Below are 23,377 nucleotides of genomic sequence, written 5' to 3' on the forward strand. Positions count from 1 at the left end.
TTATCTTTTATATCCTCGTGTGACGCGACGTCTGCAGTGAGCTCCGCAGCACAGCTATGCAGTGAATCGTAATCGGCGGCGTGCACACGCAGCAAACTCTATCAGGAGCGAGAACACGTTGCGTGGGCCCCTGGCAGCATGTAGCCGTGCTGGTCGGTGGCACGGACGACGGCGCTGATCGTCGGCAGCTTCGACTGCTTTACCCGTAGCAACACATGTACATGGCACGGACGACGGTTTTTTCTCGCGGCAACACGTGGACACGGCACGGACGACTGTTTTACCCGCGGCAACACGTGGTCGACTCATCAGACTGTGTAACTGACTGGCACACAATCGTGGTGGTCTTATATCGGTGTAACCACGGGGCAGCGAGTATCTTGTCCAGCTCAAACACTCCGGTACTGCAAATGCACCGATTTAGCTCAGAGCCCCCACACTGACTGTTCAAAAGCCTAACATCAGACGGGCGTCCGATTCCGAAATACTATGGAATATGGGAGAAAGTCCCATCCCGGACGAGTCCCAATTGCAACTGAACTCGGGCTCGTTTACTACCTATTTTTCACGTGGCTCATCTGCAAAGGGGTTTGGTAGTAAATGGTTGCATTTGCGCCCCTATTATTGAGTCAGATATTGGCTGGCTTTTGAACAGCAGTGAATTGAACTATACACGTTCAGATTGAAACTTATTTATTCAAAAGAAACACTTTAGCTTTGTGGCCATGCATTTTTAAGTTCACAAATAATAATCGGTACAATTCGTACACTGTTTGTCTCACACCCACACACTTTCACTTTGTTCCTTTGCATACACTGGCGTCCATGCCTCCATTCGCGGCACTTTGCAGCTCCCAACTAGCCACCACAACGGCCAATGACAAAAGACCACGTTTTCCCGCTCATATCCACAGTCCCGAGTCGGGTCACATGACACCACACTAGTGAAAATAATCCCTAAACATGGCCACAATTCGTTTACAGCATTTTATAATATTTAAATACTTAAATCTAAATGCGTTATATAATTTTACACATTTATCACCACACTTTTATAATTCGTCGCAATTAATAGAAAACAAAAACACTACGTAACGGAAATACAACGGCTATGAAAACACAAAACAAGTATTTTCTGGTCTATTTTGCCCAGCATATTATCTCCGTTGCTGTGCTTTAAATTTAAATTATGAACTACTTGAAAGAGCTCCATATTATCCCCTGTTACCTTACAATTATCTTTATAAAATCTTATAGGTATATCATCTGGTGCTGAAATCTTTCCACTACTAAGCGATCGTAGTTGCTTTTCACTTCCGCGATCGATTATCTCAACATCTGCCATTTCGATGTTCTCTCGACGATTGAAAGGAGCGACTGTGTTACGATCTTCCGCGGTGAAACAACTTCGGAAGACCGAATTCAGTATTTTGGCCTTCCCTCTGCTTTCTTCCCTTTCGGTGCCGGTGTGGTAGCTGAGAAAAGAAATAAATGATTTTGACCCACTTACTGATTTTGCATACGACCAAAATCTCTTAGGCCTTTTACTCAGGTCTGTTGACAACGTCTTACTTTAAAAATCATTGAACACTTCTCTCATTGCTCTCCTTACGCTCATCTTCGCTTCGTACAGCTTTTGGTTGTCAGCTAGGTTTTTACTTCTCTTGAATCTGAGATGAAGTGCTCTTTGTTTACGTAGCGCCTTTCTAGCACAGCTATTAAACCATGGTGGATCTTTCCATCCCTCGAAACCTTATTCGGAACATATTTATCTAGGACATATTGAACGATGCCTTTGAATATTTTCCATTTATTCTCTTCATCTTCGTCCGCATCACCGAATAATTGATGCTGGCTGCTGAGATATTCCGAAATTCATATCCTGTCACCCTTGCTGAACAAATATATCTTCCTACCTTTCTTAACATTCCTACCACTTTTACGCAGGTAATCCATAGTTAGAGCTTGTGTTTCCTCAATTATAATTTATCATTATCTGCAAGGAGTTTAGATAAGTACTCGCTTTTTGCTTTTTTTGTAAAAATTACTCTATAAAAAATTGACTCGGCGTAGCTGAGACAATTAGACTCATTACCATTCCACAAGGAATAAGATATGCTTCTTCTTATATTACTAATCTTTGCGTCAATGTCGTCATGGGTGAAATCATTTAGGTAATTAAAACAATCCCCTCACCAAAAATACATTATAATGGAGTCCAACAGTCAAACATATTGAATTAGTACTTCATTATAACTGCTTTCCTTTCAATAGTAAAATTTTTATCCAGAAACAAGAACTAGCCATGGGCTTACTATTTTCTGGCACTATTACCAATACAGTTTTCAATTACCTTGAAACCTAGTTTTACAGTAAATATTTGCCACTGAAAATAATTTTTTAAATTGTTTTCTTGCGAAAGATAGGTTGATGACTTTTTAACGTTATCACATGAGATAGCCCAACTCCATCCTATATTCACTCTACCGTAGAACTTTAGTAAAATAATATACCCTTACACATTACTAACGTCAGTCAAAGTCATTTGTTTGGCATTTACTGCAAGCCAGTAACAACAGATGTCAGTATTTTTGAAGATTCTTGAGACCCAGCACAAAAAAAAGAAAAGCATTTCACCAAGTAATGCTAGAAGGATGTCTTAAATTTTGTTTGTTTGTTTTGTTTGTGGTAAGGTCCATAGGCTTACACACTACGTAATTTACTTATAACTTAAACGAACTTACGCTTAGGGCAACACACACATATCCATAACCAGGGGAGCACTGCAACCTCTGTGGCTGCGAGCCGCTCGAACCGTGGCAAAGCGCCTGAGACCGCGCGGCTACACCGCGCTGTTTAAATTATGCCTTCATAATATAGGACTTAACAAAGAACTAACGAACGCGCATTAATTTCAGCTCCCCTTCGTCCACTTTCATTTTATCGTTAAGGTGACACGTTTATTGTCTGACCACATCGCTTAGAAGCTCTTGAGCAGTTCCAGAAACATATGAAGAGCATGCACCCAAATATCCAGTTCACTCTCGTGACAGAGAAACAGGAAAGGCTGCTGTTTTTAGATGTTCTCGTACAACGAAAGTCGGATGGACGTACCGAAAGTTAACGCTCACTGATTTGTATCTGAGTGCCAAGAGTTTACACCACACAGTACAGAAGAGAGCGCCTTTAAATACACTGGTACACAGAGCAAAAACAGTTTTTCGGGAAGACCACTAGGGTTTCTAAATCAATCGTCAGAAGTAGGTGTTCCGGAAGAACCAGTATGGGCCACGTGATATCAAGTCAGCGTCCACACCAAGAAAATGGAATGTTAAGATGTTGAACAACATACGATTGGCCACCGATAGCATTCTTTCCCTTCTGTGACGCTACATCCAGCAAAATAGTCCTAGGAAGACGAGGTATCAGATCTGTTTTCCGACCTACTAAGAAAGTAAAGCAGATGCTACCCCCTGTTCAGGACAAATCATGGTTCAAATCGCTCTGAGCACTATGGGACTTAACATCTGTGGTCATCAGTCCCCTAGAACTTAGAACTACTTAAACCTAACTAACCTAAGGACATCACACACATCCATGCCCGAGGCAGGATTCGAACCTGCGACCGTAGCAGCCGCGCGGTTCCAGACTGAGCGCCTAGAACCGCTAGACCACCGCGGTGTTAAGGACAGTCTTGGCCTCAAGATTCCTCGAATTTACAACACCCCATGTCAATGCGGAAGCAGTTACATCGGTCAGTCCATCCGCACCGTTTCCGACCGTTGTGCAGAACATCAACGGCACATTAAAAGTCGTGAGCTGGGAAAGTCCGCAGTTGCTGAGCACAGTCTCACAAACATAAAATACTGTTTGACGAAAGATAAGTTTTGTCCCAGGCTCCCATATACTGACATTCTATAATAAAAGAAGCTGTACAAATAAGAATGTGAAAGAAAACCTTCAACAGCGACGGAGGATATATCCTCAGCCGTGCATGGCCGCGATTTCTCGATGCAGTGAAGAGCCATGTATATTCGTCGCGATGTTTACGCTACGTCGGGAGCGGTGGTGTCACCAGCCCAGATGTTGACACCATCTGAGACAGCATGGCGTAACTAACGTCCAATCAGAAGACGCCTTTGGGCTATATAAGGCCATCACAGCAGCGATTTCGACAGCTGCATCACACCCGTCAAGACATTACAAAACAGCCCACACCACAGCAATAAGACAGCCCAGAAAATGAAAGCAAAACGCAAAAAGCAATGATACTTCTCAAAAACAGGATCCTAAGTAAATCTTATCAGTAAGGGCATCCAGAAGCAGATTTTGACACTCAGCTGCTCCTGCCAATGAAAATGGAGCAAATCGAAGTTCGAGGTTTGACCCTGAACTGAAGTGACAAGAATCCCGAGCGTGTTTTATACAACAGTGCCGTCGCTAAAGACTTCGTTCTCAAGGAACTAACTAAATTGCGCCATAGCCGATAACGTACTTAACGCAATTTTTTTTTTTTTTTTTTTCACAGTAGAAGTCACAAATTTAGTGACGGTGCTGCATAAAGATTAAACTTCATCTCGTTTCCCTTTCATCGGAATGTTCCTTATGAACTCAGTACATTGTTATCCAGTTTTATTCCTAAAATTGCCTTCAAAACCTATAATACACTAGGCCAGTTCCTTATACACAGAATTAAAATTAAAACCCAAAATCTGCTGGATTGTTCGCAAAGTTGTATAAACATCGTATTTCTATACAGTTTTACCCTTAGCTTTTTTCTGTGTGTCTCTGAGTGTCGTCTGTTATCTTTTGTATTTCATAATCATAATTTATACTTCTCTGTTTATTATGCAGCAACGCCAGTCTTTAAAATATCATTTTCGTCAGTAATTTCATGTAATTTTCAAGTACTTTATAAACTTTTACCTACTCAGTTGCCTCTGTCTGTCTACCTACCTGAATAACAGGCTTTGGGCTTGAAACTAGTTGTGATTTCTAAGTAAAAATATGAGTGCCACTGTCCTGACATTTTATTCAAAAGCATCTTCAGTGGTCAGTGTAAAAATACGGTATTTCTTATAAATCGGTTTCCCAATATTGTAAACACCTCTTCAGATTGGAAATTCTATTATTAAAGAATATTAAATTATTATTATCAGTATTATTTCCCTTTCCTGTCTCATTATGTCTGGTTAAAAATGGAAAGTGACGCGGACCTTGATCAACCGTCACTTCCTTTTAACTGTACGGTATATGTTACATTGCATTCAGGGACTTTCGGGTAATTGAACATGTATCAATAATTACAGATTTCTGTTGTTGTATATATATGTTTGGATGTAGCTGTATTGCCCGCATCTCGTGGTCGTGCGGTAGCGTTCTCGCTTCCCACGCCCGGGTTCCCGGGTTCGATTCCCGGCGGGGTCAGGGATTTTCTCTGCCTCGTGATGGCTGGGTGTTGTGTGATGTCCTTAGGTTAGTTAGGTTTAAGTAGTTCTAAGTTCTAGGGGACTGATGACCATAGATGTTAAGTCCCATAGCGCTCAGAGCCATTTGAACCATTTTGTAGCTGTATTGCGTTGATGTACTGGTGGATACTGTGTGGTACGACTCCTGTAGTTGATAATATAATTGGTACAATGTCAACTTTATCCTGATGCCACATGTCCTTGACTTCCTCAGCCAGTTGGATGTATTTTTCAATTTTTTCTCCTGTTTTCTTCTGTATATTTGTTGTATTGGGTATGGATATTTCGATTAGTTGTGTTAATTTCTTCTTTTTATTGGTGAGTATCATTGTTATGTGGTGTTGTTTTATCTGTTATAATGGTTCTGTTCCAGTATAATTTGTATTCATCATTCTCCAGTACATTTTGTGGTGCATACTTGTATGTGGGAACATGTTGTTTTATTAGCTTATGTTGTATGGCAAGCTGTTGATGTATTATTTTTGCTACATTGTCATGTCTTCTGGGGTATTCTGTATTTGCTAGTATTGTACATCCGCTTGTGATGTGGTTTACTGTTTCTATTTGTTGTTTGCAAAGTCTGCATTTAACCGTTGTGGTACTGGGATCTTTAATAATATTCTTGCTGTAGTATTTGGTGTTTATTGTTTGATCCTGTATTGCAATCATGGATCCTTCCGTCTCACTGTATATATTGCCTTTTCTTACCCATGCGTTGGATGCCTCTTGATCGATGTGTGGCTGTGTTAGATGATACAGGTGCTTAGCATGTAGTGTTTTCTTTTTCCAATTTACTTTCTTCGTATCTGTTGATGTTATGTGATCTAAATGGTTGTATTATTATTATTATTATTATTATTATTATTACGCACACCTTTCTTGCTTCCTTATACATTCGAAGAGTTCTTCCAAACATCTTACATCTGTGCTTGATTTTTGTACACTGCACTTCACTGAGATAAAATATATTTTCTTTTTCATGTTATGTAGATCCAATGGCATCTCATGACCGTCGTTTAGACATCGTTGGATGCAGTCGTATTTTGTTTTGGTGGTTGTGGAAGTGACAGCTATTCCTCCCAGCGTCTGCGATTACATTTTGCGATTTGGGTGTGTGTGTGTGTGTGTGTGTGTGTGTGTGTGTGTGTGTGTTTGTCTAAGGAAGGTGGTACGACCTAACTTGCGTGTGCGTCAATTAGTACTTTGCTGTGGTACTGTGGTGCGTGAACTTGAGTGGGTATGTCACGTTGTTTATGTGATACTAGTTTTTTGTGATGGCGACAGGGGTTGTTATTTATCTGATATATATTTATCACCTTAAAAAATTTTAGCTGTTAATGTCTGTTTGGTCAATTATTAAGTTTCTTTCTTTGATTACGTTTTGAATGTGGACGTTTTCTTCCCGTGTTAAGAGTTGTTTCTTGTTTCTGAATATGATAATTTTCATGTATGTTTGTGTTATGATACGATGGTGATTTCCTTGCTAGAGGAGCTCTGGAAATCTTGAATGGCTGATGCCATATTTTCCCTTATCGTGTTCTTTTATTCTCTTTGTCTCGTTTTTCAAATAATGTGCTGATCTGTCCTAAATACAGAGCATCACAACTCTTCCCCCCATGAACCATGGACCTTGCCGTTGGTGGCGAGGCTTGCGTGCCTCAGTGATACAGATGGCCGTACCGTAGGTGCAACCACAACGGAGGCGTATCTGTTGAGAGGCCAGACAAACATGTGGTTCCTGAAGAGGGGCAGCAGCCTTTTCAGTAGTTGCAGGGGCAACAGTCTGGATTATGGACTGATCTGGCCTTGTAACATTAACCAAAACGGCCTTGCTGTGCTGGTACTGCGAACGGCTGAAAGCAAGGGGAAACTACAGCCGTAATTTTTCCCGAGGACATGCAGCTTTACTGTATGATTAAATGATTATGGCGTCCTCTTGGGTAAAATATTTCGGAGGTAAAATAGTCCCCCATTCGGATCTCCGGGCGGGGACTACTCAAGAGGACGTCGTTATCAGGAGAAAGAAAACTGGCATTCTACGGATCGGAGCGTGGAATGTCAGATCCCTTAATCGGGCAGGTAGGTTAGAAAATTTAAAAAGGGAAATGGATAGGTAAAAGTTAGATATAGTGGGAATTAGCGAAGTTCGGTGGCAGGAGGAACAAGACTTTTGGTCGGGTGATTACAGGGTTATAAATACAAAATCAAATAGGGGTAATGCAGGAGTAGGTTTAATAATGAATAAAAATATAGGAGTGTGGGTTAGCTACTACAAACAGCATAGTGAACGCATTATTGTGGCCAAGATAGACACAAAGCCCATTCCTACTAGAGTAGTACAAGTTTATATGCCAACTAGCTCTGCAGATGATGAAGAAATTGATGAAATGTATAACGAGATAAAAGAAATTATTCAGGTAGTGAAGGGAGAGGAAAATTTAATAGTCATGGGTGACTGGAATTCGTCAGTGGGAAAAGGGAGAGAAGGAAACATAGTATGTGAATATGGATTGGGGGGAAGAAATGAAAGAGGAAGCCGCCTTGTAGAATTTTGCACAGAGCATAACTTAATCATAGCTAACACTTGGTTCAAGAATCATGAAAGAAGGTTGTATACCTGGAAGAATCCTGGAGATACTAAAAGGTATCAGATAGATTACATAATGGTAATACAGAGATTTAGGAACCAGGTTTTAAATTGTAAGACATTTCCAGGGGCAGATGTGGATTCTGACCACAATCTATTGGTTATGACCTGTAGATTAAAACTGAAGAAACTGCAAAAAGGTGGGAATTTAAGGAGATGGGACCTGGATAAACTGAAAGAACCAGAGGTTGTACAGAGTTTCAGGGAGAGCATAAGGGAACAATTGACAGGAATGGGGGAAAGAAATACAGTAGAAGAAGAATGGGTAGCTCTGAGGGATGAAGTAGTGAAGGCAGCAGAGGATCAAGTAGGTAAAAAGACGAGGGCTAATAGAAATCCTTGGGTAACAGAAGAAATATTGAATTTAATTGATGAAAGGAGAAAATATAAAAATGCAGTAAATGAAGCAGGCAAAAAGGAATACAAACGTCTCAAAAATGAGATCGACAGGAAGTGCAAAATGGCTAAGCAGGGATGGCTAGAGGACAAATGTAAGGATGTAGGGGCTTGTCTCACTAGGGGTAAGATAGATACTGCCTACAGGAAAATGAAAGAGACCTTTAAAGAGAAGAGAACCACTTGTATGTATATCAAGAGCTCAGATGGCAACCCAGTTCTAAGCAAAGAAGGGAAGGAAGAAAGGTGGAAGGAGTATATAGAGGGTTTATACGAGGGCGATGTACTTGAGGACAATATTATGGAAAGGGAAGAGGATGTAGATGAAGATGAAATGGGACATAAGATACTGCGTCAAGAGTTTGACAGAGCACTGAAAGACCTGAGTCGAAACAAGGCCCCGGGAGTAGACAACATTCCATTAGAACTACTGATGGTCTTGGGAGAGTCAGTCGTGACAAAACTATACTATCTGGTGAGCAAGATGTATGAGACAGGCGAAATACCCACAGACTTCAAGAAGAATATAATAATTCCAATCCCAAAGAAAGCAGGTGTTGACAGATGTGAAAATTACCGAACTATCAGTTTAATAAGTCACAGCTGCAAAATACTAACGCGAATTCTTTACAGACGAATGGAAAAACTGGTAGAAGCGGACCTCGGGGAAGGTCAGTTTGGATTCCGTAGAAATGTTGGAACACGTGAGGCAATACTAACCTTACGACTTATCTTAGAAGAAAGATTAAGAAAAGGCAAACCTACGTTTCTAGCATTTGTAGACTTAGAGAAAGCTTTTGAAAACGTTAACTGGAATACTCTCTTTCAAATTCTGAAGGTGGCAGGGGTAAAATACAGGGAGCGAAAGGCTATTTACAATTTGTACAGAAACCAGATAGCAGTTATAAGAGTCGAGGGGCATGAAAGGGAAACAGTGGTTGGGAAAGGAGTGAGACAGGGTTGTAGCCTCTCCCCGATGTTATTCAATCTGTATATTGAGCAAGCAGTAAAAGGAACAAAAGAAAAATTCGGAGTAGGTATTAAAATCCATGGAGAAGAAATAAAAACTTTGAGGTTCGCCGATGACATTGTAATTCTGTCAGAGACAGCAAAGGACTTGGAAGAGCAGTTGAACGGAATGGACAGTGTCTTGAAAGGAGGATATAAGATGAACATCAACAAAAGCAAAACGAGGATAATGGAATGTAGTCAAATTAAATCGTGTGATGCTGAGGGGATTAGATTAGGAAATGAGACACTTAAAGTAGTAAAGGAGTTTTGCTATTTAGGGAGTAAAATAACTGATGATGGTCGAAGTAGAGAGGATATAAAATGTAGACTGGCAATGGCTAGGAAATCGTTTCTGAAGAAGAGAAATTTGTTAACATCGAGTATAGATTTAAGTGTCAGGAAGTCGTTTCTGAAAGTATTTGTATGGAGTGTAGCCATGTATGGAAGTGAAACATGGACGATAACCAGTTTGGACAAGGAGAGAATAGAAGCTTTCGAAATGTGGTGCTACAGAGTAATGCTGAAGATAAGGTGGGTAGATCACGTAACTAATGAGGAGGTATTGAATAGGATTAGGGAGAAGAGAAGTTTGTGGCACAACTTGACTAGAAGAAGGGATCGGTTGGTAGGACATGTTTTGAGGCATCAAGGGGTCACAAATTTAGCATTGGAGGGCAGAGTGGAGGGTAAAAATCGTAGAGGGAGACCAAGAGATCAATACACTAAGCAAATTCAGAAGGATGTAGGTTGCAGTAGGTACTGGGAGATGAAGAAGCTTGCACAGGATAGAGTAGCATGGAGAGCTGCATCAAACCAGTCTCAGGACTGAAGACCACAACAACAACACAACTCTTATTCTGAAGTTGATAAGTGCTAGATATTTTATGTATGCCATTGTCATCCTATTTCTTTAAACATTTGTGTATTGAATTATTACTTTGGTAAACTATTATTACACCTTATTTTTTCAGGATCTTAGCAATTCTATGTGTCAGTTTCTTTCCACGTGAGAGTGAGTAAAAGCTTATATGTTGAACTGCAGTATTGTGTAGATGTTGTGTAGTAGCGATCTTGCTGGTGTGTAGGTGTTTGTTGTGAATGTTATAGGTGTCTGGATTTGTGTGGTGTTTTGTTTTATATGTTTAGTCTGCTATATTTTTATGTCTTCGTGGATTTTCTTATTCAATTAGAGATTCTGGGTATTCACATTTTTTCCTGTTTGCATTGCTGTGTCTGGCTCCATGTTGCAGATGTGTATGTCTGGTAGTCTGGCGGTATTGCATTTAATCTGTGTAGGACGTGTGTGAGAGCTACGTGTATATGGAACTACTGCTAGTCTGAAGACCGATGCTGTACCGTGTCTGTTGTGGTGGTATTCCTGTAAATACTCTTGGTTATTTTTCTATGTGATGAATATGTCTAGGAAGTTTATTTGCCTTGCATGTTCATTCTCTACTGTAAATTTATGTTTTTATGTAGTCTGTTTATCTCTACATGTGGTAGTTTTATCCCAGTTTCTGGGTTGCCAATCAAGTATTGTATGCCATCCATATATCTCCACCAGTATAGTAGACTGTATTTTCCTTTCATTATTTTCTGAAAAATTCTTTCTTCTACTTTAATAATTACTGTTTTGCTAGGTTTCCTGATTCAGGGGATCCCATTGTCAATACTTCCACCTGTTTGTAGAAATCTTTACTAAATTCTAGGTAGCTGCACTCAGTAATAATGTTTGGGTGTGTGCTTGTCTCTGATATGTGACCCTGTGGTAAGTGTTTGTAAGAATCTGTGTGTTGTTCTATTATCTTGATCATTTCTTTGACAGTGGTTGTAGATTAGACGTTTTCTACATTTAATGATGTTAACACATCTGTATTTCAATTTTTTTCTTCTTTTCCATGGCCTTTATCCTATATCATGATGGAATCAGTATATTAGATTTGACAGTGTTAGTTGTATACAGTGGCAACATGCCCTTCTTGTAGCCATCGCTTTCCTCCTCACCTGGAAGGAAATTTGTCTTCCCCCATCTATTTGCATCTAGAGCTGTCCGTACGAAAGTGTGAGAACGTTTTTTTCAAAATGTTAGTGAATTGTGTAAGTGAAGAGGGACATTTGTTTCAGCCTAGTATTCACCTACCTGAATGTGATAAACCACCTAAAAACGACAGCAAGACTGGCAAGCACATCGGACATCTTTCTTAATCTGATGAATGCGTCTGATCTGGATGTGTCACCTGAAACTCAGAAGTGGCATGTTAATGTGCACAGCTCTCCAGGTGTGTTGTAACAGTCCCCAGAATATATGTGTCTTTTATGTAGTTTATTAGTCCTTCTGTGATTTTAGTGTTCTGTCACGTTGTGTCTTATTCTGTTGTATGACTCTGTTAAACATATATCTAGTGAGGCATTAGCTAGATGCTCTCATTTCTTTATGAACTTTTGATTGATTTTAGAATTTTGCAGCGCTACATTTCATATGTCACTCAAGCTGGTTTTCTGGTTGGAGGTGCTCTGGATATGTTGAAGGGCTGTGTGACATATTTCCACATGCTTTTATGTTCTTTATATCTTTTCTCAAATGCTCTGCCGGTCTTTCCTACACATAGAGCATCATAAATGTTACATTGGAGTTATTAAAGGACAGAATTTTTCATGTATGTCAGTATTACCATCTTTCTTTAAAAATTTCTGTAATGATTCAGTTGTGATGGTTTTCCTGTAAATACTCTTTAGTTTTTTTTCTGTTATAGATATAGCTGGGAAGTTTATTTGCCCTCTTTGTTCTTTCTATAAAGTGGACTTTATGTTTTTGTATTGTGAATTTATCTCTGTGTGTTATTGTTCTATCTTATGCCGTCCAGTATAGTAGGCTGCATTTTCGAGAAATTTTTTTTCTAAGAAACCTCTTTCTTCTATTTCGTTCATGAAGATATTTGCAAGATTTCCTTCATTGAGGGATTCCACTGGCAGTCCTGTTGTTTTTATGTAGAATTTTTTATTAGATATGAAGCAGTAATAGGGTGTAGCATTATGCTTGTCTCTGATATGTGTCCTTGTGATAACTGACTATAAAGATTTAGGCATCGTTCAGTTATCAGTTATCTTGGTTAGTTCTTTGACTGAGATTGTGGATTACATGTTTTCTATGAGGAAAGTTGTATCTCGAATATATATATATCCTCATAGAAAACATGTAATCCACAATCCCAGTCAAAGAACTAACCAAGATAACTGATAACTGAACGATGCCTAAATCTATATATATATATATATATATATATATATATATATATATATATATATATATATATATATATATATATGCTCATAAATTAAGGATAATGATGATGATACATGGTAAAATAACGCTCTGGTGGGCGGTTTGCGGGTGTAAATCACCGCAGGTATGACCATGCGGTGCATTTGACCTGTGGTCGTCTCACGGCGAGCTGGCAGCAGTCAACATACTCTGAGGTGCGTTGGTGCTTATCAGAGTACGGTGCAGCGTTTAAGTGTGCAGACGTTTTCAGACGTGCTAATGTTGAATGTGTGTTGAAAATGACTCAAAGAGCACATAATGATGACGTTATGTGGGGAGAGTAAGAGTGCGACTGGAGGCTGGTCAAACACAGCAGGTCGTAGCATGGGCCCTCTGTGTGCCACAAAGTGTGATCTCAAGATTACGGCCACGATTCCAGCAGACAGGAAACGTGTCCAGGCGCTACAGTACGGGACGTCCACAGTGTACAACACCACAAGAGGACCATCAGTGCCCGCAGACGTCCACGGAGTACTGCAGGTAGCCTTGCTCGGGACCTTACTGCAACCACTGGAACAGTGGTCTCCAAACACACAGTCTACAGTCGACTCAACAGACATTGTCTATTCGCCTGGAGACCTGCAAGGTGCATTTCACTGACGCCTGGTTACAGGAGAGCCCGTAAAACCTGCTGTCAAGAACTCAGCACATGGTCATTGGAACAGTGGTCCCAGGTTACGTTCACAGATGAGTCCAGGTATAGTCTGAACAGTGATTCTCGCCGGGTTTTCATCTAGCGTGAACCAGGAACCAGATACCAACCCCTTAATATCCTTGAAAGGGACCTGTATGGAGATGGTAGTTTGATGGTGTGGGGTTGGATTATGATTGGTGCACGTACATCCCTGCATGTCTTTGACAGAGGAACTGTAACAGGTCGGGTGTAACAGGACGTCATTTTGCACCAGTATGTCCGCCTATTCAGGGGTGCAGTGGGTCCCACCTTCCTCCTGATGGATGATAATGCATGGCCTCACCGAGCTGCCATCGTGGAGGAGTACCTTGAAACAGAAGATTTCAGGCGAATGGAGTGGCCTGCCTGTTCTCCAGATCTAAACCCCATCGAGCACGTCTGGGATGCTCTCGGTCGACGTATCGGTGCACGTCTTCAAACCCCTACGACACTTCAGGAGCTCCGACAGGCACTGGTGCAAGAAAAGGGTGCTATACCGCAGTAGCTGCTCGACCACGTGATCCAGAGTATGCCAACCGGTTGTGCGGCCTGTGTACGTGTGCATGGTGATCATATCCCATATTGATGTCGGGGTACGTGCGCAGGAAACAGCGACGTTGTGTAGCACATGCGTTTCTGGAGGTTTTCTCAAATTATCACCAATATATATATATATATATATATATATATATATGGGAAGGCGGGGCAAGTAGGTGAAGCTAACTTTAAACCCTTACAAGAGAACAAAAATAAACGAATTCAAGTAGGTTTGATCATCATTTGTTAACTTAACAATTGAATTACAATAGCATGCAAAGAAACAGGCAAACTTGTTACACTTAGTTAGAAACATCTCGATTTGAAACATTAACTACCAATTCCCCGTCTTGTCCCATATGCGGGGTAAGATGGGGAACTAGCATGAATTCATCTCTAAAGCTTAAATAAGGACTTGAATAACGAAATCATGTGACGATAAGGTTTCGAAACATGGCTGGCTCCGAGCGCTATGTGACTTAACTTCTGAGGTCATCAGTCGCCTAGAACTTAGAACTAATTAAACCTAACTAACCTAAGGACATCACACACATCCATGCCCGAGGCAGGATTCGAACCTGCTACCGTAGCGGTCGCTCGGCTCCAGACTGTAGCGCCTAGAACCGCACGGCCAGTCCGGCCGGCTTCGAAACATGGTTCTGCGAATTGTAGAATCAGGTATTACGTTTTATTTAGGCCTCTTACTTTCAGTTAGTACACAAATGTGGACAGCCTCGTCATCATCACTTTCTATCCCTGCACAAGTGTCGTGGGCCCAGCGTCCGCAGCCAATACACCGCATCCAGCCTCCTTCAGAGAATTCAAAGCAGTATAAACGTTCTTCACTCTCTTCCTCGTTGTCATTCGACCTCAGCTTATTATCCTTTGAGCATGAAGGGGTGGTTAAGACGTCAGTAACGTTCGTTACTTTTTCGTTGTCATTATGTCCTTTTGGTGGTATCCCAGGTTTATTAAACGTCTTTGAGAAGAGTTTTCGTTTATATGCAACACGTTTGCGGACTCCTTTTCGTTTAATTTCTTCAGATAGTTCACTCCTATGAGGATATTCGGACAATACAACGTGTTTTCCACGCCTGTTAGATAGTTTCCTTTTGTTTTTTTTATCCGTCTTTGGAATAGCTACCACCATTTCAGGGCTGGTAACCAGAAAGTTATACGAAACAGAGGCTTGATCGTCAGTTGTTAATTGTTCAGGTGTTTCACGTCTTGACAACATCTCTGGTATTTGGTCTTCCGTTTCTGTAACTTCAGATGTGTGAGCTTGATGAATGTCTGTAGTTGAACAGGGAAGGTAATCACTTTCTTGAAACACATTTCTGTTTACAGGCCAAATGCCTGTTTTCCGAAACCCGTTCACTGCTGTGGACATTGTAGCCAAACGAATGAAGGCTTTGCCGAATGAACTTGCGACCTGATTCAGCGTAACAACTTCTCCAGGATGGGTGCGAAGCCACGATCTTACTTTATCTTCGTAAAATTTTCTGAGAGGTTTCATAAATGCCACGTCCAATGGTTGAAGACGGTGTGAGCAGTGTGGTGGCAAACACAACAAGACAACCCCATTTTCGCGGGCCACATCTATCAGTTCTAAATTCTTGGTGTGCGTTTTGTGGCCGTCCAATATGACAAGCATTGGTCTTTCGTTTGAAGCTCCAGTAAATACAATAAACTTCTTAAACCAAGTCAAAAACAGTTCTTTCGTCATCCAACCAGTTTCTTGGACTTCTGCCCAGGCACCAGGGGGCATTCGTTTTCGAGGATAAATTAACATAGGTGGTATGTAGCAACCCGACTCTGAAACACAGATTTCTGCAGTCACAGTCTGGCCTCTTTCTGCTGAAGAAACTGCTCCCACCTGTCTGCGCCCTTTCAAAGCAACCACCTTTGTGTGACGTTTTGGAATGACTGTTAAACCAGTCTCATCGCAATTGAAAATTCTGTCTCCCGTAAACTTGAATGTGTCTAATTGACTTTCTAACAGATCGAAAAACCGATCTACAGCAACTCGATTAAACTCAATTGCTCGTGCGATTGATGTGGCCTCTGGTTTTGGTATTGTTAAGGCAGGATATCGTGCATGAAACCCATTTAACCAATCTCTTCCAGCAGATTTGGCTGCAGTATTTGATGAATGTTTGATGTTCTTTCGTTCAGCTAGCTGAAAAGCAAGTTGACAAAGTTCTTTAAGTGTTAGGCCAAAATACTGTCCTTCAAAAAAATGGCTCTGAGCACTATGGGACTTAACATCTTAGGTCATCAGTCCCCTAGAACTCAGAACTACTTAAACCTAACTAACCTACGGACATCACACAACACCCAGCCATCACGAGGCAGAGAAAATCCCTGACCCCGTCGGGAATCGAACCCGGGCGTGGGAAGCGAGAACGCTACCACACGACCACGAGATGCGGGCTACTGTCCTTCCATCTGCGTTAAGTAGTCTTTAAGTTCTGCCTCTTGTTCTGGGGTAAACACACTAGTGATTGGTCCTAACCTTTCTTTGCCACATGTCGTTCAATCGTTGTCTGTGGCATGTTGTACCGACGAGCAGCCCTGAAAGAGCCCATATGACCTTCTATAACAGCATTTACAGCGCCTTCCATTGACTCCAATGACCAATCTTGCCTAGACGCCTGTCGCCGATACTTGCGAACCATCTGAAATAAAACACGTGGAACGCACTATTGAGTCAGATCATTCCTGGTAATCTATATTATGTAGTAAATACCATATTCCCAATAGTAAGTCGTTAAAGCATAGCAAGAATACTGACTCAGCACGTTTTGTGTATTTTTATTCACCATATAGCCTAAGGCATACTTTGTAATTAATTAGGAAACGTTGGAATAACGAATACCAGTCTATTTACAATTGTATTCAACGTATAATGTACGTGCTCAAAACCCACAGCGAGGTAAAAACATGAGACGATAAGAACATAATGGTTGGACAAATAGTAGGGGCAAGACGGGGAAGCTCCCCATCTTGCCCCACCCCGTCTTGCCCCCTACCATGCTGTCAGCTTATGTTACGCCTACGTGAACACTATTTAGTGAACATTTACTACTGATACAGCAGTTTACTGTTAATAAGACGTACTATTCAGTGCTATATATACAGTCTGGACAAATATTCACGAAAGACATGTTTAGGACCTCGAAAGGTGTAAAACATTGCAAATCAGTATAACAACTATACGTACCTTGCAAAGCTCACAGTAACCGCCGCGAAACTAAGGTTCACCAATGTCAACACACTGGGACCTGTATATTGATGATGTTGACGTAGATATCCACTGATGGCAGCACTCTAACTGTAGCTTATAGCCCTTCCCCGTCATACCCCACCTCCCCGACTTGCCCCGCCTTCGCCTATATATATTGCGTGTGTGTGTGTGTGTGTGTGTGTGTGTGTGTCTTTTACATGGCTTATTAGCTTCATCTTTTTCACTGTTCTGTCTGTTCATGGTTTATATTGTTGCGTGAGGGCAAATGTGGGGATTTTTCTGTGATTTATGTCTGGCCTCATAGGTGTACTTACATTGTGTACTTTCAGAATGCTCCTGAGTTTCAGAGCATTAGGCAGTCTTTAGTATCTTCAGTACAATCTGTTTCTGGTCGGACAGTTTTGTGATTTTATTTTATTTAATGATTTCTTAAGTTTTGGTACTGTACTGTTGTTTATCCATGAGAACCACTGTATTACCTATGACAGCCTACATTGTGCCTATTTTTTCTCTTTGTATTTTTTGTCTAAGGATTTTCAGAGTTCCAGATTCTATGGTTGGGAAAGACATCTTCTCATATGAATACATATATGCAGAAGATCGTGTGTAGCCTGAGGAATGGCATCCCATGTAATACACTTCTGAGGCTTAGTGTGGCAAGGATGAAGGGAAAAATTTGAGATTTTTACAATTTGTGTTTTGGTCAGCAGCATATTCTTCAATGTTCAGATTAAGCAAAGTGATTTAATACATTTTATATATTATATTTATATATAATATAACTTTACAAGGATACACCACAAACAATAAAATATAACTTTTTCTATTTTTTGTGATAGTACAATAACTTATTGTATCTTAAAACTTAGTGGTAAAAATTGCAGTTATTTTACGTCCAAGTGTATCATTTCAGAATTTACAGACTTTCTCTTTACAGCAGTACGTTTATAGCAGAATGCAATTTAATTCACAGTCATCACAGAAGAATGCTAGTAGACACTGTTGTCTTTATACTATAAGAATAATAAGTCAGATATGCAAGAAAGCAGTGGGTACCTTCTGTATTTATAGCTAAAAGTATTTTCAGAGACTTTACATTATTCCAACACATTGTCATCTGTACACATAGTTAGCAATATTAAGTGATTTTATTGTAAATATGTTTATATTTAAAGCTCCCAGTTGGCCATTATATTGAGCAGAGTATAACATAATCGCCCTGTTTTTATGATACTTGAGCCCTTCTGTTCTGCAATTTGCACCAGACAACACAGTGGCAACCACAAATAATGTGATGTTATTCTTTCTCATTACGTTATAGTGTTAAGTCGTGCACCATGCATTGAGCTGAAGTCACATGCAGTTTACTGGCCCCCACATTTCTTTCCATGTTAAAACTGTTGTCAAACAATTATACAAATAGGTTAATGTTACAAATGTTGTTAAATATTTTATCATCAGGTAATAAAAGTTCATTGGAAGTGCAGAAGTGATTGTTATAATGTAGCAAACAATTTTAACATACTTACACATATAATTTTACTTTTTGAACAGCTGTTACACACTTTTAAAGCTAGTGTTATCACAGGCATAAGCTATCATTTGCAATAATTTGTAATACCAAGGAAAGTTCTGTGTGTAGTAGTTTTGCTGAGGACTGATTACCTCTGAATATTTTCTTGTGTTCCACTACTAAGAAACGGTGAAACGCTTATGAGGAACGTTTGAGAGGAACTGACGTAATATATCAATAGCTTGATGTTTGAAGCAAGTAAATGCTGTGCAAAACTTTTAAGTATAAATATAAATTACATTGTAGAAATACAGAGTTACAGATTAAACGAAATTTGGTAATAGTTTTTATGCTGTAAATTGTTTCTATCTGTTACTGAGCAAAGTGCAAAAAGCTAAATGAACTTAACAATGGCCTTCCTTTTCAGAATGAGTGAAAGGATCCATTTACCTGGTAAAAGCCACATCTTCTCCTGATGGAAAAATAATGTGGCTCATCATTAATTCATGATACATAGATAGTCTGGAACATAGTTGGATCTAAACACTGACGGAAAGAACATTTTGTGTAAATTGCGCTAAAATATTTTACTGTCAGTGAAAATGTATGTGTATGGCGTCTGAGAACTGCATGTATTTGAACGTGAGAGAACTGAAATTTGCTTGCATATTATGATGTTGCGTCCTGAAAGAATAAAAAAAGTCTACATTTGCCTTAACTGGCTTATATGTTCACCTACTCTTACTGAAAGCGAACTGTTTTCACTTTGGGATGGTTTGTTGTATAAAAAAAGATCTTAGTAAAACCTACAGATACAGATGCTGACAGACTGCTGTGGCTGCACTAAATAGACTACATCCCATGGATGTCCAATGAAGAGCCTTCAAATTAGGAATACTCTGTCGTAGCAGCTGTGCCTAGATTTGAAGGGACGTTGTATTTACTGTGTCATGCTGCAGAGACATTAATTTGTCGATGAAAGGCTAAAACAATGTCAGAAATGTCGAAATATGGTCTGTAACACCTGTATTTGTAAATATTTTTCTGTGATGGCTTAAAAAGTCAGTTTAGAAACAATATTAGTAATGAGAATCCTTATACACGACACGAAAATAGGACCTTGCGACCTGTATGTAACTAATATAAATTTTTGAAACATTTATTGTCTCTCACAAGTTCTTTTTTCAGAAATGACTATCATATGCTGCGTATCCATGTATAACGCTCAGAATACCAATAAAAATGAAAATGTCATTGATCAATGTGTTACTGAACCAGCATACTGTTCCTTGATATAGTTATTACCAAGAAGAAAACTGCCACTGTGATTATGAACTTGAAAAATAAAGTGCCTAACGCGCCAATTGGCAGACAAATGGGAACATGATAGAGACAAAAATTAGATCTGCGACTGTATAGGCAGCACTTCAAAGAAACTGAGATAACTGAAAGGTCTTTGCGATCTTCATCTTACCACACTGTGGCAAACTGTACTGTAGCACGTTTGCCAATGGAGTAGAATCCTGCACAATCATAACCTCCTTAAGGAACAGGCTGAAGTGTCCTTTCCTGTTGAACAGTTCATATGGAAAGACGATGAAGTTTTATTATTGAACAGTTCATACGGAAAGAAACGTGAATGCCTCTCAGACGATGAAATTTTATTAGCAAAACAGTGAAACCTGTTTCGTAGGCTTTGACGACATCTTTCACTCATTAATTACTGAAGGCATAATAAACTTGAAATGACCCGATGTAACTTCACGAGAATTTCTTAGTGTTATGCCCTCCCTTTAAGCATTCAAACGAAACTGAATTTGAAAAAGAAAAGAAATCACTACATATTTGTTTTCCAAGTGCAACATTTCTTCACTGTATTAAGGTCCTGATGTGGAAACGCATTGAGACTAAGTGGTTAGAAGCAAACAAGCAAGGCATCTTTGAGTTTAACTGTTCTCAAACATTTTTCCTTGCTTGAACACACTATTCTTAAACATTGCTATAATATGATGTCTATTTTTAATTTGTGTGAATGGTGTAGGGTAATAAAAACCAAGCTACCTACAGATTTTCGTTTTCGACCTCCATTTTTTGTCAAATATTTTAAGTAGATCTATTTTGATTGTAACCAAAATAGTGGTTTGTTACCCGCGTGATTACTCAAATGTTGATCTGAAAAGTATATTACAGCACCAACATTTAAAAAGCAGGAGAACACAAAAGATTCAGTAACAGTATTCAATGATGTCGACAAACTTATCACTGAAGTCGGAAGGTAGCTCACAAGTCTTGTCATTAGCAGCAACCAAAGAAAAGTAGTAAAATGTTAGCAGCGGCAACCACTATTTTCTTTGTTCGGTGTGACTATAAAACGAGTCAAGGTGTGAGGATGATATCGCAGTAGTAGAAATCTTGAGCGAGTATTGTTTCGTTTTAGCAGAAAGGAAATGTATAAAATGATTTTGTAGGGGTCGTATAACTGGTTCGTGTTACCGATTTTTTTATGTTAAGCGTCTTCACTTTTGCACTGTGCATACGTTTTGTTTTTATAACGGACATCTGCTTTTGTGTTTACATGCTTGTAGGTGCCTGCGTGTGGTTCATTAGTGACTATGGGGTACATGATACGGGTAACGACAGGGCGTGTTCAGGCACTGAGGTGCTTGGGAGGCTCGCTAGTGACACTAACGTGGCTTGCCGGGGCACTGCGCGAACGTGCACGACGAGTGGGCCTTGATGCCATCGGCGGAGCAGATGCAGAGGTTGCAGTCGTCCATGAAGCGGATGTTGGGGGCGCAGCGCTCCGCGTTGCCGCGAGCTGAAACACAAGAGCAACGACGTCAGCACCTCTCTGCGTCACCGCTTGTTCCGCAAGTGCGGTGTGAGCCTCTGAAGCAAAGTGTTAGTGGCCGTGAGTAGCCGAAAGCCGGCTTCATCCGCATGCTACCCCAGGTTACGAGTTGGTGCGTTTCATATGACCAGCTCTCACACAACGCTTCTCATACATAACGTAAGGCACTGCAGTGGCCGCGTCAGAGGATACTTTGTACCAGTGTTAGCGGGTTGATGTGATATTCCATCACTGTATTGGTTCGGGAACAGTTGTGAGCTGACCAAATTACACTACTGGCCATTAAAATTTCTACACCACGAAGATGACATGCTACAGACGCGAAATTTAACCGACAGGAAGAAGATGCTGTGATATGCAAATGATTAGCTTTTCAGAGCATTCACACAAGGTTGACGCCGGTGGCGACACCTACAACGTGCTGACATGAGGAACGTTTCCAACCGATTTCTCATACACAAACAGCAGTTGACCGGCGTTGCCTGGTGAAACGTTGTTGTGATGCCGCGTGTAAGGAGGAGAAATGCGTACCATCACGTTTCCGACTATGATAAAGGTCGGATTGTAGCCTATCGCGATTGCGGTTTATCGTATCAAAACATTTCTGCTCGCGTTGGTCGAGATCCAATTACTGTTAGCAGGATATGGCATCTGTGGGTTCAGGAGGGTAATACGTAACGCCGTGCTGGATCCCAACGGCCTCGTAACACTAGCAGTCGAGATGATAGGTATCTTATCCGCATGGCTGTAACGGATCGTGCAGCCACGTCTCGATCCCTGAGTCAACAGATGGGGACGTTTGCAAGACAACAACCATCTGCACGAACAGTTCGACGACGTTTGCAGCAGCATGGACTGTCAGCTCGGAGACCATGGCTGCGGTTGCTCTTGACGCTGCATCACAGACAGGAACGCCTGCGATGGTGTACTCAACGACGAACCTGGGTGCAAGAATGGCAAAACGTCACTTTTTCAGATGAATCCAGGTTCTGTTTACAACATCATGAAGCTCGCATCCGTATTTGGCGACATCACGGTGAACGCACATTGGAAGCGTGTATTCGTCATCGCCATACTGGGCTATCACCCAGAGTGATCGTATGGGGTGCCATTGGTTACACGTCTCGGTCACCTCTTGTTCGCATTGACGGCACTTTGAACAGTGGACGCTAATTTTCAGATGTGTTACGACCAGTAGCTCTACCATTCATTCGATCCCTGCGAAACCCTACATTTCAGCAGGATCATGCACGACCACATGTTGCAGATACTATACGGTCCTTTCTGGATACAGAAAATGTTCGACTGCTGCCCTGGCCAGCACATTCTCCAGATCTCTCACCAACTGAAAATGTCCGGTCAATGGTGGCCGGAAGCAACTGGCTCGTCACAATACGCCAGTCACTACTCATGATGAACTGCGGTATAATGTTGAAGCTGCATGGGCAGCTGTAGCTAAACGCGCCATCCAGGCTCTGTCTGACTCAATGCCCAGGCGTATCAGGGCCGTTATTACGGCCAGAGGTGGTTTTTCTCGGTACTGATTTCTCAGGATCTATGCACCCAGATTGCTTGAATATGTAATCACACGTCAGTTCTAGTATAATATATTTGTCCAATGAATACCCGTTTATCATCTGCATTTCTTCTTGGTGTAGCAATTTTAATGGGCAGTAGTGTAATTATTGAATAATTAAAACTGCGTTACACGT

General features: G+C 40.7%; 1 protein-coding gene across 1 annotated transcript in view; it reads right to left on the reverse strand.

The window, feature by feature from the left end:
- Positions 1-18,025: 18,025 nt before the first annotated feature.
- The window catches only part of LOC126418885 (pacifastin-like protease inhibitor cvp4), a 122,535-nt gene continuing 117,183 nt past the window's right edge, over positions 18,026-23,377 (reverse strand). Inside the window, exon 3 of the mRNA XM_050085892.1 lies at positions 18,026-21,632. Coding sequence (XP_049941849.1) covers positions 21,499-21,632 — 134 coding nt within the window. The 3' untranslated portion in view covers positions 18,026-21,498. The remainder of the gene's footprint in view (positions 21,633-23,377) is intronic.

The sequence above is a fragment of the Schistocerca serialis genome, chromosome 9 (genome assembly GCF_023864345.2).
Source record: "Schistocerca serialis cubense isolate TAMUIC-IGC-003099 chromosome 9, iqSchSeri2.2, whole genome shotgun sequence".
Lineage (NCBI taxonomy): Eukaryota > Metazoa > Arthropoda > Insecta > Orthoptera > Acrididae > Schistocerca > Schistocerca serialis.